Source organism: Hyla sarda, chromosome 1 (genome assembly GCF_029499605.1).
Source record: "Hyla sarda isolate aHylSar1 chromosome 1, aHylSar1.hap1, whole genome shotgun sequence".
NCBI lineage: Eukaryota > Metazoa > Chordata > Amphibia > Anura > Hylidae > Hyla > Hyla sarda.
The window spans coordinates 292,848,766-292,865,275 of NC_079189.1; the positions used below are offsets into that span (position 1 = coordinate 292,848,766).

The following is a 16,510-nucleotide window of genomic DNA, read 5'->3' on the forward strand; positions in this document are numbered from 1 at the left end:
AGAAACCAGTGATCAATGATAAAGATCAGTGTGTGCAGTGTTATAGGTCCCTATGGGAGCTATAACACTGCAAAAAAAGTGAATGAATATCATTTAACCCCCTCCCCTATTAAAAGTTTGAATCACCCCCCTTTTCCCATTAAAAAAAAACAGTAAAAATAAACATATATGGTATCGCCGCGTGCGGAAATGTCCGAATTATAAAAATATATCGTTAATTAAACCGCAAGGTCAATGGCGTGCGCGCAAAAAAATTCCAAAGTCCAAAATAGTGCATTTTTGGTCACTTTTTATATAATGAAAAAATGAATAAAAAGCGATCAATAAGTCCTATCAATGCAAAAATGGTACCGTTAAAAACTTCAGATCACGGCGCAAAAAATGAGCCCTCATACCGCCCCATATACGGAAATATAAAAAAGTTATAAGGGTCAGAAGATGACAATTTTAAACGTATAGATTTTCCTGCATAAAGTTATGATTTTTTCCAGAAGTACGACAAAATCAAACCTATATTAGTAGGGTATAATTTTAACCGTATGGACCTAGAGAATAAAGATAAGGTGTCATTGGAGGCTCAGTTTTGGAAACACTGCCATACAATAAGTTTTTCATTTTTATTGGGGGGGGACAGTGTAAGGGGGTGTATATGTAGTGTTTTACCCTTTATTTTGTGTTAGTGTAGTGTTTTTAGGGTACATTCACACTGACGTGTTACGGTGAGTTTCTCGCTAGAAGTTTGAGCTGCGGCGAACAATTTGCCGCAGCCCAAACTTCAAGCAGGAAACTTACTGTAAGCCTGTAAGTTCACATGGGGGGGGGGGGCAAACCTCCAGCTGTTTCAAAACTACAACTCCCAGCATGTACTGACAGACCGTGCATTCTGGGAGTTGTACTTTTTGCAACAGCTGGAGACACACTGGTTGGAAAACCTTCAGTTAGGTTCTGTTACTTAACTCAGTATTTTCGAACCAGTGTGCCTCCAGCTGTTGCAAAACTACAACTCCCGGCATGTTCTGATTGCCGAAGGGCATGCTGGGAGATGTAGTTATGTAATAGCTGGAGGTACGCAACTACAACTCCCAGCATGCCGAGACAGTTGATTGCTGTTTGGACATGCTGGGATTTGCAGTTTTGCAACATCTGAAGGGCTACAGTTTTAGAGAGCACTGCAAAGTGATCTCCAAACTGTGGTCCTCCAGCTGTTGCAAAAGAGTTGTTTGGGCATGCTAGGAGTTGTAGTTTTGCAAGATCTGGAGGGCTACAGTTTAGGGACCACTATATAGTGGTCTCAAACTGTAGCCCTCCAGCTGTTGCAAAACTACATATTTCAGCATGCCCAAACAGCTGTCTGGGCATGCTGGGAGTTGTAGTTTTGCAACATCTGGAGGGCTACAGTTAGAGACCACTGTATAATGGTCTCAAACTGTAACCTCCAGATGTTGCTAGGCAGCTCTCCTGTTTCCGTCGGATCCAGCCGCACGTCATCGTCACCCTCAGCCTCCGTCGCCCGCCCGGATCAGTAAGTGGATCTTCGGCGCCGGTCCCCGTCGTTTCCCCGTCCTGCCCCACCTATTGTGGGAGGGCAGGACGGGGAAAACTAAAGTAAACCCCCCCCCCCCCCCCGATCTGCTATTGGTGGTCGCGTCTAGACCACCAATAGCAGGGATAGGAGGGGTGGCAACCCTGCCACCTCACTCCTATCGCTTCAGGGGGATCCTGGGTGTCTTAGACAACCGCGATCCCCCTTACATTCCGGGTCACTATAGACCCGTAATGACCCAGAATCGCGCAAATCGCAAGTGTGAATTCACTTGCAATTTGCCGCGATCGCCGACATGGGGGGGGGGGGGGGGGGTCTGATGACCCACCTGGGCATTTGCACGGGATGCCTGCTGAATGATTTCTCTGCCCGGCGCACGGCGGGGACTAGAACTGCCCATGACGTAAATGTACGTCCCTGGTCCTTAAGACCCAGGGTGTCGGGACGTACCGTTACGTCATGGGTCCTGTAGGGGTTAAAGGGGTTATTCAGGAAAAAAAGTTTTTTATATATCAACTGGCTCCAGAAAGAGAAACAGATTTTTAATTTACTTCTATTAAAAAAATCTTAATCCTTTCAGTACTTATGAGCTTCTGAAGTTAAGGTTGTTCTTTTCTGTCTAAGTGCTCTCTGATGACACGTGTCTCGGGAACCGCCCAGTTTAGAAGAGGTTTGCTATGGGGATTTGCTTCTAAACTGGGCGGTTCCCGAGACACGTGTCATCAGAGAGCACTTAGACAGAAAAAACAACCTTCAGAAGCTCATAAGTACTGAAAGGTTTAAGATTTTTTAATAGAAGTAATTTACAAATCTGAAAAACTATGTGGATGTGTGCAGCTCACAACTATTACGCACCGAGGTCAAACAGGGCAAGCAACTATACCTTAATTGCTAAGAAAAGGGAAACCAAAAAAATACAATGTAGCCCGGACCTTCTAGATGAGTATAAATGGATATACAAGGATCGTGCTTCAATAATAATTGTCATTTATTTATAAAAATAAAATTTCATCACTTCTCACAGGGCCCTTGTGAGAAGAGCATACATAAAAAGGTATTAGGCAATAGTATTAAAATTAAACACTTGGCATAGAGTATAGAATAATAGAATAAAATAGCTGAGTAAGAGCTGTACCATACAGATATATTAGAAAGTTTAGGGTAAATATGTCCCTTTTTTTAGGATACAGTGACAGACAGTCTGTATTGATAGTAATTGTTACCGGTCTGTCGGTTGTGGCTCAGGCGGTGGATGTTGCTCCCGCAATAGATAAGTGTCCGTAGTATATACAGTCCACTGTATGTTGCCTCCAATTGTGAGCCTGATCCAGTAGGGTCTGAGCGTGGTGGCAGTCGCTGTCGGATAAGGCGCTGGCAGGCGCCAAAGATCGTGATGGTGTCCGGGGACTGCTGGCGCTGGCGTGCGCTAAAGTTGGTATTCCTCACCGCTTCATTAGTTGGAAAGCAGGACCATGTACTGGAAGGCTGGAGGTTCACCTCGTGGTGCCGGCGTCTGACGTCAGAGCCGGGATGGTTACAGCAGGATAGTTGCACCGGGATGATTGCGCCGGGATGGATCCGAACTGCTGGACCGGGTGAATAGCAGAGCGTGAGCACAAATGGTGGTACAGTTCATAGAATGTAACTGGCCATAGAATTTGGGCACAGTTTTAATACTGCTATGCCAGTAGATAAAGACTAGACGCGTTTCAGGGTTGTATGGTATAACCCTTTCCTCAGTAGTCATAATAGTTGCCATAGATCATCAGTTGTTTTATATGGGCACAAATCCCACCCCTTAACACATTGATAGATAATGGTAAAAAGCATGAATGGATTTAATGGATCGGTTCACCTAGAGAGCAATACTAGATATAGAATAGTGTGTCAATTTTATTGGAAAATTGTGGCGATGCGTTTTCAAATGGATGAGTTTTTCTTGTATAGTAAAGGAACATAGTATTGTATAACAGAGTGTTGGAAATACATAAATGAGGAAATATAATGAAATACAATTGAAATAAAACAGAAATGAAACAAGGAAAATGAAAATATATAATAAAACAATGTAATAAAATAAAATAAAACAGGAAGACATGAAAAAATGAAAAAAATAAAAATAAAAATAGAAATAAAAATAAAATTAAAATAAAAATAAAAATAAAAATGGAAATAAAATAAATTAAAATATAATAAACATAAAAATAAAAATGAATATGAATAAAAATAAAAATAAATATAAAAATAAAAATAATAATAAAAATGGAAATAAATATAAATATAAAAATAAAAATAAAAATAAAAATAGAAATTAAAAATAGAAATAAAAATAAAAATAAAATTAAAAATAAATAGAAATAAAAATAAAAATAAAATAAAATAAAATAAAAATGAAAATGAAAACAAAAAGTACAATTTAAATAAATGACTACATAGAATGATAATAACCCAAAAATAATAATAATACTAATAGTAACCCAAAAATAATAATAGGACATTATTGTAGATGAATCTATAGATTCATCTACAATAATGTCCTATTATTATTTTTGGGTTACTATTAGTATTATTATTATTTTTGGGTTATTATTATCATTCTATGTAGTCATTTATTTAAATTGTACTTTTTGTTTTTATTTTATTTTATTATTTTATTTTATTTTATTTCTATTTATTTTTATTTTTAATTTCTATTTTTATTTTTATTTTTATTTTTATCTTTATTTTTATATTTATATTTATATTTATTTCCATTTTTATTATTATTTTTATTTTTATATTTTTATTTTTATTCATATTCATTTTTATGTTTATTATATTTTCATTTATTTTATTTCCATTTTTATTTTTATTTTTTTAATTTTATTTTTATTTTTATTTTTATTTCTATTTTTATTTTTATTTTTTTCATGTCTTCCTGTTTTATTTTATTTTATTTTATTTTATTACATTGTTTTATTATATATTTTCATTTTCCTTGTTTCATTTCTGTTTTATTTCAATTGTATTTCATTATATTTCCTCATTTATGTATTTCCAACACTCTGTTATACAATACTATGTTCCTTTACTATACAAGAAAAACTCATCCATTTGAAAACGCATCGCCACAATTTTCCAATAAAATTGACACACTATTCTATATCTAGTATTGCTCTCTAGGTGAACCGATCCATTAAATCCATTCATGCTTTTTACCATTATCTATCAATGTGTTAAGGGGTGGGATTTGTGCCCATATAAAACAACTGATGATCTATGGCAACTATTATGACTACTGAGGAAAGGGTTATACCATACAACCCTGAAACGCGTCTAGTCTTTATCTACTGGCATAGCAGTATTAAAACTGTGCCCAAATTCTATGGCCAGTTACATTCTATGAACTGTACCACCATTTGTGCTCACGCTCTGCTATTCACCCGGTCCAGCAGTTCGGATCCATCCCGGCGCAATCATCCCGGTGCAACTATCCTGCTGTAACCATCCCGGCTCTGACGTCAGACGCCGGCACCACGAGGTGAACCTCCAGCCTTCCAGTACATGGTCCTGCTTTCCAACTAATGAAGCGGTGAGGAATACCAACTTTAGCGCACGCCAGCGCCAGCAGTCCCCGGACACCATCACGATCTTTGGCGCCTGCCAGCGCCTTATCCGACAGCGACTGCCACCACGCTCAGACCCTACTGGATCAGGCTCACAATTGGAGGCAACATACAGTGGACTGTATATACTACGGACACTTATCTATTGCGGGAGCAACATCCACCGCCTGAGCCACAACCGACAGACCGGTAACAATTACTATCAATACAGACTGTCTGTCACTGTATCCTAAAAAAAGGGACATATTTACCCTAAACTTTCTAATATATCTGTATGGTACAGCTCTTACTCAGCTATTTTATTCTATTATTCTATACTCTATGCCAAGTGTTTAATTTTAATACTATTGCCTAATACCTTTTTATGTATGCTCTTCTCACAAGGGCCCTGTGAGAAGTGATGAAATTTTATTTTTATAAATAAATGACAATTATTATTGAAGCACGATCCTTGTATATCCATTTATACTCATCTAGAAGGTCCGGGCTACATTGTATTTTTTTTAATTTACAAATCTGTTTAACTTTCTGGAGCTAGTTGATATATATAAAAAAGTTTTTTCCTGGATAACCCCTTTTAAGTGGTAATAACTTTGAACTGCTTTTACCTGGCAAAGTGATTCAGAGATTTTTTTTTTTTTTCGAGACATATTGTATTTTATATTAGTGGTAAATTTTTGTTGATACATGAATCGATTTTTGTGAAAAACTAAAATATTGTGAAAAATTTAAAAAAAATTTCTCTGTTTGAAACTCTCTACTTGTAAGAGAAATAGTCATGCCAAATAAATTTAGTTATTCACATCCACAACATGTCTACTTTATGTTGGCATCATTTGTTAAACATTCTTTTACTTTTTTTATGACATTAGAAGGCATATATGTGTGTGTATATGATATATATATATATATATATATTTTTTATTTTTATTTCTGTACAACAGTTCCCCCCCTAGTGTGTAGTGCACAACACATGCAGTAACAGGTTTAGGACACTAGGGGAGCTGTTGTACAACTAAACATAAGAAAAATGCGACAGTGAAACTAAAACATGCCAGCGGGCACAATGTCGGCAGCTCGGAACAGGTACGGGACACTGGGGTCTCCTAGCAGAGCAGTTTGTGCTTCACGATCCCCGTGATCAGGACACACACTGTGCTGCTCGGGATTTTTTATGTGCGAAACACTGCCATCAGCTAGTCAGATTTGACTAGCTGATAGGAGGAATCGCTGTGAGGGGGGGGGGGGGGGGGGGCGGAGGACGAAACCCCCCTAGGTCCCAAGGCAAGATGGCTGGCCTATCAGTGATAGCCACCATCTTACCGGGCTCGGTGGGATGCCGTGAGTAGCGGCCCGTATCTGCATGACGTACATGTATGTCATGGGTCGGGAAGGGGTTAATATAGGGGCAGCTATCTTACCTGAGCGGTTTTAGCAGTATTTAATGATATTCTTTTACAGAAAACCCAATGAACACAGATAAAATTGAAGGGCTCTATTCACTACAATGGGATGCTCTGACCTGTGCAGAGGTAATTCTGAAAGGAGGGGGAGGCTGAGCATGAAGCATCATCTATTTTGAATAGATGCTTTATCTTTCTACTGGTGTCACCTTTCATTGTACTTCTATCTGTGTTCATAAGGATGACACTGCTGAAAGTGATCTGTACAGAACAGGAAATGTCAGCATATTATTAGACGGAGTGGCCAGAATGAAAACTGTAAAATTTCAAGTTTCATTTGAAAGTAAAGATAGAAATGGAAAACACTCACTAAAACAGATCATTTTCTGATGACACATTCTCTTAAATTTTCAGAGGAGCCAAAGGTTGGAATAAAGACCATTAAAATGTACTGTCAGAGGATGCAAGAAGAAAACATCACAAGAGCCATTATTGTGGTGCAGCAAGGAATGACCCCTTCTGCTAAGCAGGTACTTACACAATGCCCACAAGCTGCAGTTTACTCTATAGGGTGGAATAGCCTTGGGGAATATCTTTTTCAACAAGTGGTTTAGAAGGTTTGACTTAAATAATTCTAATACTTGACCACCCTCTTAGCATCTGTGTTTTATCTGAATTATGCTGACTTATTTATGATCTTTTGTGTGTTTAGTCACTGGTGGACATGGCTCCCAAATACATCCTCGAGCAATTTCTGCAACAGGAGCTTCTTATCAACATCACAGAACATGAGGTAAGTCCATGTCCAGACACACCCTGAAAAGATTGCCACTGGTTCTCCTATAGGTAGTTGCCCGGTATGCCAATGTCTGACCACCCTTATAATTCCTTGGAAGGTCACCTTTGACAGGTTTAATCACCTTATGTTATATTTATTCTAAAATCCTTAAAAACTGTAGGTAGATCCAAATAAGATTATTGGTTCAATTGGTCAAACATTTGTTATTTAGATTACATGAGTCATTGGTGGTGTAGGTTATTGACTGTCATGTGAGGTAAATGGCAGCTTTACTTTGTGATATGCTAAAGTCTTACACTGATGACTGTGGGGAAATAATGGATATGACATGCTGGGATATGAATACGGCACAGAATGTCTGAATATGGCATAGGTCTTGTCAGGCCCAAGGCCTGATTATGGAAACATACATGTGTTTTATAATTGTATCTGTGTATAAACTAAGACCTGGGGGTGAGGGGTCATTCAGACTGTGTGTTTGTGTATTGCATTTTATTGGGGGTCTAGCTGTTTGTTTATATCTCCTTTTGAAGTCATTCACCCTGGTCCCATCATATAATCAAACAGATAAGGGGTCAGGAAGAGAGATGCCCCACCTGGTGGGATCAGAGGGGAGGGGGGGGGGGGGGGGATGGAATGGAGTTTCCCTCCAAAGAAGCAGATAAGACTTAAATTGCTGGACCCAACTGTTGTTCAAGGCTGTGCCAAAAGCTGACTAGAGCTGGACTCTCACTGACAAGGACGGCTATACCATTATGCTGTAAGAACTTCATCTTTTGTTTTCTGAACTTGCCTTGCTAAACTCTTTCATATTTTTGTAACTGTATGTTATTTGTTTATTTTTATGCATAGCACTGTGATACCTTTTATCAGATTAAATGTTTAATTAATCAGCTCTGGTCTTTGATCTCTAAATATATGAGCTCACCTATCTGAAGGCAGCTCTGGTGGAAACACGTTTATCTAAGGGTTAATTTGGTGACTTGCTGGGACTAGTAGTGGATACCCAGAGGTCTGACTGCTTTAACCCTTGCACCATCACATTCTCTCTAGTGTCTTAGCTGGACCGATAGGGTGTGATCGTGACAACTGGTGGCAGAGTCGGGATATATTTAGAGATTTTTAGTGCTTGCTGGATTTTACCTGTAAGGAAATCATAGCACTAAAAAAGAAATTGCATACATATTCTTGTGTGTAAATTCCAAAGACAGCGCTCAGTGCTAGTTTAGAAGACCTACAAAAAGAATGTAAGACAGTTCTGTCCTCCCCATCTCCTGTTTTACCTCCTCTGTCTCATCTTGGAAATATGGAGGCATATCGCAAGCAGTCCAAGCCTGCACTGGAGCTAATGTGCCAAGAAAAGGACATCCCTACTGCAGGAAAGAACAAGGAACAACTTATTGCTGATCTTGTGGAGTATGATGCCAGTGCAGAAGAGCTGAGTGACATGAGACCAAGTCCTACAGCTGGAACTGCCATCCAAGGACTGATATCTCCTGGGGAATACAACATTACTCCCCATCAGGACAGTACTCTACATGAGGCCTTGGACTCTTATATCCGGACTGCCTTACAACACCTTGGGAATGTGGATGCCAATATGAAACTCCAACTGCTTCTCCAGTACCAAACTGCAGAGAGGGAGGCCCAGGCACGAGACGCAGAGAGAGAGAGGCACAGCGGAGGCATGAACTAGAGATTCTGAGGCTGAGAGGGGATGCTTTATCTGCACGCAGTGATGTGCAGGATCAAGGAGACCACAAACCCTGCTTGGAACATTTCCCCATGTTGGAGAAAGATCGTGATCTGGATGTGTTCCTGAGGGGATTTGAAAAGGTTTGCCGGCAGTTCCATCTAGCTAAGGAACAGTGGGGACGATATCTAACCCCACGGTTGCGAGGGAAAGCTCTGGATACGTTTGCTTTGCTTCCCTCTGAGAGTGACCAGGACCATGAGGCAATAAAATCTGCCCTGCTAAAAAGTTTTAATCTGACTCCAGAGGCTAATCGGAAAAAGTTTCGGACTTTGCAACAAAGTGCCACAGAAATCTGCACTCAACATGAAGGTCAGCTAAGGACTGCATTCAGGCAATGGACTGGGGGCCTACAAGTCACTACCTATAAGGCCCTGGAGGACTTGATGGTCCTGGATCAGTTTCTCCAACGCCAGAGAGTGGATATCGGACCGCAAGCCCAAGACAACTGAAGCAGCAGAACTTGGAGACGACTTTGCCAACAACCGGGCACCAACAGCAAAGCGTGGATCTGCACAAGCTGGCGCAAGTACCTGGAGGGGAGCCACACACCCACAGAGCACCACCAGCAGCACCAAGCCAGCCGGAAAATTCTTGCCTTCAGCACCAAAAGCAACAGGAGCCACATTGGATCAGGTGGACACCCGCCGATGTTACAGATGCAACAAGATTGGGCACCTGAGTGCCACTTGCCCCAACAAAAAGAATTCTCCACCAGTAGCTGGAGGACACACAGCCGTTCTTCTGGTGTCCGGAGCGGTGGAGAAAAAAAGCGGATAACCTGCAGAGTGTAACTGTGGGTGACCGGGTGACAGTGGGTTTGCGGGATTCTGGAGCCTCCTTTACCTTGGTGCGGCCTGAAGTGGTGGATACAGAGGACATCATCCCTGGAAGAACCATGGCTTTAAAAGGAATTGGAGGTGTGCGGCCTGCTGTGCCCATGGCCCGTGTGTACCTGGATTGGGGTACAGGCAAAGGTTTGCGGGAGGTGGGGGTCTCTGAGGACATCCCTGTTAATGTTCTGCTGGGGAATGATTTGGGTCGGATGCTCTGTCATTATGCTCCAGAGGACACTACCTGCACACCGGATGGGCTAGGAGAGAGCCCTGTTCATTATGAGGTACTGTGCGAGACTTTGGGAGACATTGTGAAACGTGGTAACTGGGAGGGGGTGCAGGGGATTGATAATTGTTTACCTGTGACTGAACCAGTAATGTTTTCCAAAAGTGAAATGGGGTGTATTGTAAAATGTGGTGACAATGAATTGCCAATGCCAAAACCTAGTGGAGATGGGCTAGGGGGAGGGGTTGGTGTGCCCCTGGTGACTTTTAAGAATGAAGGACCAGCAGTGAGTGATATGTCACAATCCTGTGAGCCTAAGGAGGAGGAGGAGGGAACGTGTGATAGCCCTGTGTATGATTCCTGTAACATTGTTTTGTCTGGAACTGAGGGAGAGGAAGGTGGAGATGCTAGTTCACCTGGGGGAAATGTGCTCCCTGATGCCCCTAGATTTAGTAAGAGGGGAAGGGGGGGGGGGGGGCTACATGCCCCTGAGACTTCTCTGGTGGAGTATGTTCTGAGATTCAGGGACAGGATGCAGACATTGACTGGGCTGGTACATGACAACCTCACAGCAGCACAGTCCAGGCGGAAGTACTGGTATGATCACAATGTAAGGGACCGGGTCTATGAAGTGGGACAGAAGGAAATGGTTCTGAACCCCATCAGGCAGAATAAGTTGCAGGCCGCCTGGGAGGGTCCCTTCCCCATTCTGCAGCGCATAGAACCCACCACATATGTAGTTGCCCTTGATGAGAAAGGTCAGAGGCAGAGACAATACTACATTAATATGGCATACTATGACCCTGAGAAGGTGGTACTCAGTGTATGTAGTGCACCAGAGGAAGGGCTGGGTAGTGATTCCCCTACTAGACCTAGTGGAGGAAGCTAAGAGCCAGGGATCCCTTCAGGATGTGGAGATCAATCCACAGCTCTTAGCTGCAAAGAAAAGGCAGCTAAATGAGAAAATAGGCCCCTTCAGTGCCATCTTTGCCTGGGAATGCAGAGCCTGTGGTGTCAAGAAAAGAAATAGACGGTTAATGGAGACAGATCTATCAGCCTGGAGAGGCCAGATCTCTCTGTATCCATCTTAAGGGGGAGGTGTCAGGCCCAAGGCCTGATTATGGAAACATACATGTGTTTTATAATTGTATCTGTGTATAAACTAAGACCTGGGGGTGAGGGTCATTCAGACTGTGTGTTTGTGTATTGCATTTTATTGGGGGTCTGGCTGTTTGGTATCTCCTTTGAAGTCATGTACTCTGGTCCCATCATATAATCAAACAGATAAGGGGTCAGGAAGAGAGATGCCCCACCTGGTGGGATCAGAGGGGAGGGGGGGAATGGAGTTTCCCTCCAAAGAAGCAGATGAGACTTAAAATGCTGGACCCAACTGTTGTTCAAGGCTGTGCCAAAAGCTGACAAGAGCTGGACTCTCACAGACAAGGACGGCTATACCATTATGCTGTAAGAACTTCATCTTTTGTTTTCTGAACTTGTCTTGCTAAACTCTTTCATATGTTTGTAACTGTATGTCATTTGTTTATTTTTATGCATAGCACTGTGATACCTTTTATCAGATTAAATGTTTAATCAGCTCTGGTCTTTGATCTCTAAATATGAGCTCACCTATCTGAAGGCAGCTCTGGTGGAAACACGTTTATCTAAGGGTTAATTTGGTGACTTGCTGGGACTAGTAGTGGATACCCAGAGGTCTAGCGGCTTTAACCGTTGCACCATCACACTCTCTAGCGTCTTAGCTGGACCGATAGGGTGTGATCGTGACAGGTCTCAGTTGTTGTTTTTAAATGAATGTACAATCTGGCCTTTGGTAACATACTACATTAGAACTGAACTATTAACATACTCCAAATGGTTGTTTTTTTTTATTGTTTTTTATTTTGTTTTTTTTAATTGGGATGTTCACTTAAAAAAAATTGGACTTGTAGAGATTTAAAAAAAGTAATAATAATAATAATAATTTGATCGTGGGAACGGATGCTCTTTATTAAATGTACATAAAATATTAGAGTTTTATGTAATTTGAGAATTGGAGAGTAATTCTGCTAACTTTTTCCTCTTGAATTGAATTCCGCTCCTCAGTTCAAACTGAGGAATTTCTGCGAGCGTCGGAATCCGCGTTTAAATTCAGATAGACCGCAATGTTACATTTTTTCTTTCCACCAAATGCGTTTTCGCACAGGAAAAAAAAGGATGTTCCAGAATTCTTATATTGGGGGGGACACAACAATAGGAGAGATGACAGATCCTCTTTAGCCACTCCTTGCAGAGCAATTCAGCGCACATTTAGTGTAATGCTGCCATGGATGCTTTTTGCCACCATCATTCATGCTGTACTCTTCTCTTTCAGTTGGTACCTGAACATGTGGTCATGACAAAGGATGAAGTCACAGAGCTGCTGGCACGATAGTATCCTTTCTTGATGGAATTGTATCCAATGACATTTAGTTATAACCTTATTTTAGAAGGATTTGCAACAATTTTGGAGCCCAGTTTGTTAATTTTTTATTTTTTTTGCTGCAACCAGAAGTGAAATCTGCACAGAAAAACTATAATGGAAAAATGTGCATTGTGCTTCGGATTTACTCTTTATTTTGGCAAAAAATACGGATTTTAACATAGAAACATAGAATGTGTCGGCAGATAAGAACCATTTGGCCCATCTAGTCTGCCCAATAATCTGAATACTATGAATAGTCCCTGGCCCTATCTTATATGAAGGATAGCCTTAGCTTATCCCATGCATGTTTAAACTCCTTCACTGTATTTGCAGCAATCACTTCTGCAGGAAGGCTATTCCATGCATCCACTACTCTCTCAGTAAAGTAAAACTTTCTGATATTACTTTTAAACCTTTGCCGTTCTAATTTAAAACTATGTCCTCTTGTTGTAGTTTTTCTTCTTTAAATATGCTCTCCTCCTTTACCGTGTTGATTCCCTTTATGTGTTTAAAAGTCTCTATCCTATCCCCTCTGTCTCTTCTTTCTTCCAAGCTATACATGTTAGGGTCCTTTAACCTTTCCTGGTAAGTTTTATCCTTCAATCTATCTATTAGTATAGTAGCTCTTCTTTGAACTCTCTCTAGAGTATCTATATCTTTCTGGAGATATGGCCTCCAGTACTGTGCACAATATTCCAAGTGAGGTCTCACCAATGTTCTGTACAGCAGCATGAGCACTTCTCTCTTTCTAATGCTTATACCTCTCCCAATACATCCAAGCATTCTGCTAGCGTTTCCTGCTGCTCTATTATATTGTCTTCCTACCTTTAAATCTTCTGCAATAATTACTCCTAAATCCCTTTCCTCAGATACTGAGGTCAGGGCTGTGTCAAATATTCTGCCCGAGGGTTTTTACACCCCATGTGCATTATCTTGCACTTATCCACAGTAAATTTCAGTTGCCAGAGTTTTGACCATTCTTCTAGTTTGCCTAAATCCTTTTCCGTATCCCTCCAGGAACATCAACCCTGTTACATATCTTTGTGTCATCAGCAAAAAAGACACACCTTACCATCAAGACCAGTCCCAGTACAGATTCCTGAGGTACCCCACTGGTAACAAGACCTTGTTCTGAATATACTCCATTGACTACAACCCTCTGTTGTCTGTCCCTAAGCAACTGCCTAATCCACTCAACAATATGGGAGTCCAAGCTCAATGACTGTAGTTTATTGATAAGTTTTCTTTGTGGGACAGTGTCAAAAGCCTTACTAAAATATAGATATACGATGTCTACTGCCCCTCCGCCATCTATTATTTTAGTCACCCAGTCAAAAAAAATCAATCTGGGACATTTATCATGGTTGCTTTGGTAAGCAAGTTCTGTAGGCATTTTTTCTTGCTTTTGGTTTTGCATATGTGTGACACATTTATTATACTATCACAGGGGGTTAATAAATTTGGCTTACATGAGCAAAAACTAATAAATCACTTTTGAATACCATTTTTTTTTTTTTTTAGCGCACACAAGCAAAAACCAATAAATTACTTCACATTTTTTGCAAAGCTGCAAATTAGTGTTCTGATGTTTTTTACATTTTTTACCATTTTTTTTCCCCCCCTAGATGTTCTAACTCATTTTTTTTTCTTCTCATTTCAGATCCGTGTATCTTGTGGATTACTTTAGATTCAGGGGAGTAGAGTGATCAGCGTTTTTATTTTTTTTGTTTTTTTTGTTTAATGTTAATAAAATGGGTAATGAGGACTTTTGGGGGAGTTTTTTTTGGAATAAATGTTTTTTGTTTTGTTTTTGTTTTTAAACGTTTTTTTTTATTTTATTTGACAGGCTTAGTAGTGGAAGCTGTATTATAGACAGAATCCATTACTAAGCTGATGCTTAGTGTTAGCCCCCAACACAATTAGCGCTAATCCCCAATTATTACCCAAGTACCCACCGCCACAGGGGTGCCCGGAGGAGCCAGTACCAACAGGCCGGGAGCGTCAAATATGGCACTCCTGGGCCTAGGCAGTAACAGGCTGGGAAGGGCCAGTAACAATGGTCCTTGCCTACCCTGGTAACATCAGGCTGTTGCTGCTTGGTTGGTATTTGGCTAAAAATAGGGTGAATCTTATCTTTTTTAATTTTTTGCATAAATAATTATTAAAAAATAAAAAAAACGCATAGGGTTCCCCCTATTTTTTTTTCCAGCCAAATATCAACCAAGCAGCAACAGCCTGACGTTACCAGGGTGGGCGAGGACCATTGTTACTGGCCCTCCCCAGCCTAAATAACGCCAGCCTGTTACCGCCTAGGCCCAGGAGTGCCATATTTGACGCTCCTGGCCTGTTGGTACCGGCTCTTCCCGGCACCCCTGTGGCGGTGGGTACCGGTGTAATATTTGGGGGTTAGCGTTAGCTGTGTTGGGGGCTAACACTAAGCCCAGGCTTAGTAATGGATTCCATCTATTAGACAGCTTCCACTACTAAGCCTGTCAAGTAAATAAAAATAAAGCACAACACGTTTCAAAAAATTTTTATTCCAAAAAACACTACCTCACAAGCCCTCGTTAACCATTTTATTAACATTAAACAGAGTTTTAAAAAAAGCTGGTCATCGAAGCAATCCACCGAATCAAAGTAGTCCACAGGATACACTGATCTGAAATGAGAGAAAAAGAAAATAGGTTATTACATTTATTGTCACCCGCTCACGCATGACTACAACTCCTAACATGCCCTTACAGTAAGGATATGCTGGGAGTTGTAGTGGGAGGGGGGGTAACAATCTCCTGCACCACATGACTACGACTCCCAGCATGTCCTTACTGTAAAGGACCCGCCCCCACCCCTCCCTACAACTCTCCCAGCATGCCCTTACTGTAAGGACATACTGGGAGTTGTAGTCGTGCCAGCCAGGGAAGCGGGTGGTAATGCGCTCCGCTCCTTGGCTGCAGTGATCAGAGAATCACTGTAATTTCATATTTCCCGCCAGGACATGGCACCCTGCAGGAAATTACACTAAACTCAGCGGCGCTGTGGTAAGGAGCCCGGGACTCCCACAGCCGGGCAGGTAGATGTGCAGAAGCCGTCCCTGCCATCTCTCGGCATGTACCGCAGTGCTGAGGGATGTCAGGGACGGCACCTACACATCTCCCTGACCGGCTGTGGGAGTCCCGGGGGGCTGCAGAATTATGTCAGCCAGGGCTCCTTGCAAGGCGCTCTTTACCCCGCCGCCGCTTATCTCCTCCCAGCCGCAGCTCATCTCCACCCAGCCGCCGCTGGGAGGAGATAAATGGCGGCCGGGAGAGATGAGCGGAGGTTGGGAGGAGATAAGCGGCGGGCTGGGGGGAGAAGAGCGGCGGCGGGTTAGGATTACGGGGGGAGGGGGAACCGGCCGGGGCAGCGGTGCCGGCTCCCAGAAAAAAGAGACTACACTGTAATTTCATATCTCCCGGGCCGAGACCAATCACAGCACAACGCCTGGGAAATATGAAATCACAGTTTAGTCTCTTATTTCTGGGAGCCGATGTGAGGTGGATTTTTGCGCCCCGTGAATTCTTGTGTCCGCTCCTCCCCACACCGGCTCCGCTGCCTCGCATCAACCACCCGTCCGAGAGTTGAAGCTGCAACTCCCAGCATGTCCTCACTGTAAGGGCATGCTGGGAGTTGTAGTCTTGCAACAGGCAGTGTGGGTGCGAAATGAGCAGCGGTGGAGAGGAGATGGGGGGGGGGGGGGGGTGAGATGAGCAGCCGTGGCGGGTTAAGGTTACGGGGGAGATATGTGATTTATAGGGGGGCAGTGGGAGGGAAGATATGAGATGAGCAGGTGCCTGGGCTCCTTTATGCAGCTGTGATTTCATATTTCCCACAGGAGCCGTGATCTCGGC

General features: G+C 42.0%; 1 protein-coding gene across 1 annotated transcript in view; it reads left to right on the forward strand.

The window, feature by feature from the left end:
• POLR2E (RNA polymerase II, I and III subunit E) overlaps window positions 1–16,510 on the forward strand; it is a 51,693-nt gene that overhangs the window by 27,189 nt on the left and 7,994 nt on the right. The window contains exons 3-5 of the mRNA XM_056517678.1: window positions 6,966–7,081; window positions 7,264–7,344; window positions 12,534–12,592. Coding sequence (XP_056373653.1) covers window positions 6,966–7,081; window positions 7,264–7,344; window positions 12,534–12,592 — 256 coding nt within the window. The remainder of the gene's footprint in view (window positions 1–6,965; window positions 7,082–7,263; window positions 7,345–12,533; window positions 12,593–16,510) is intronic.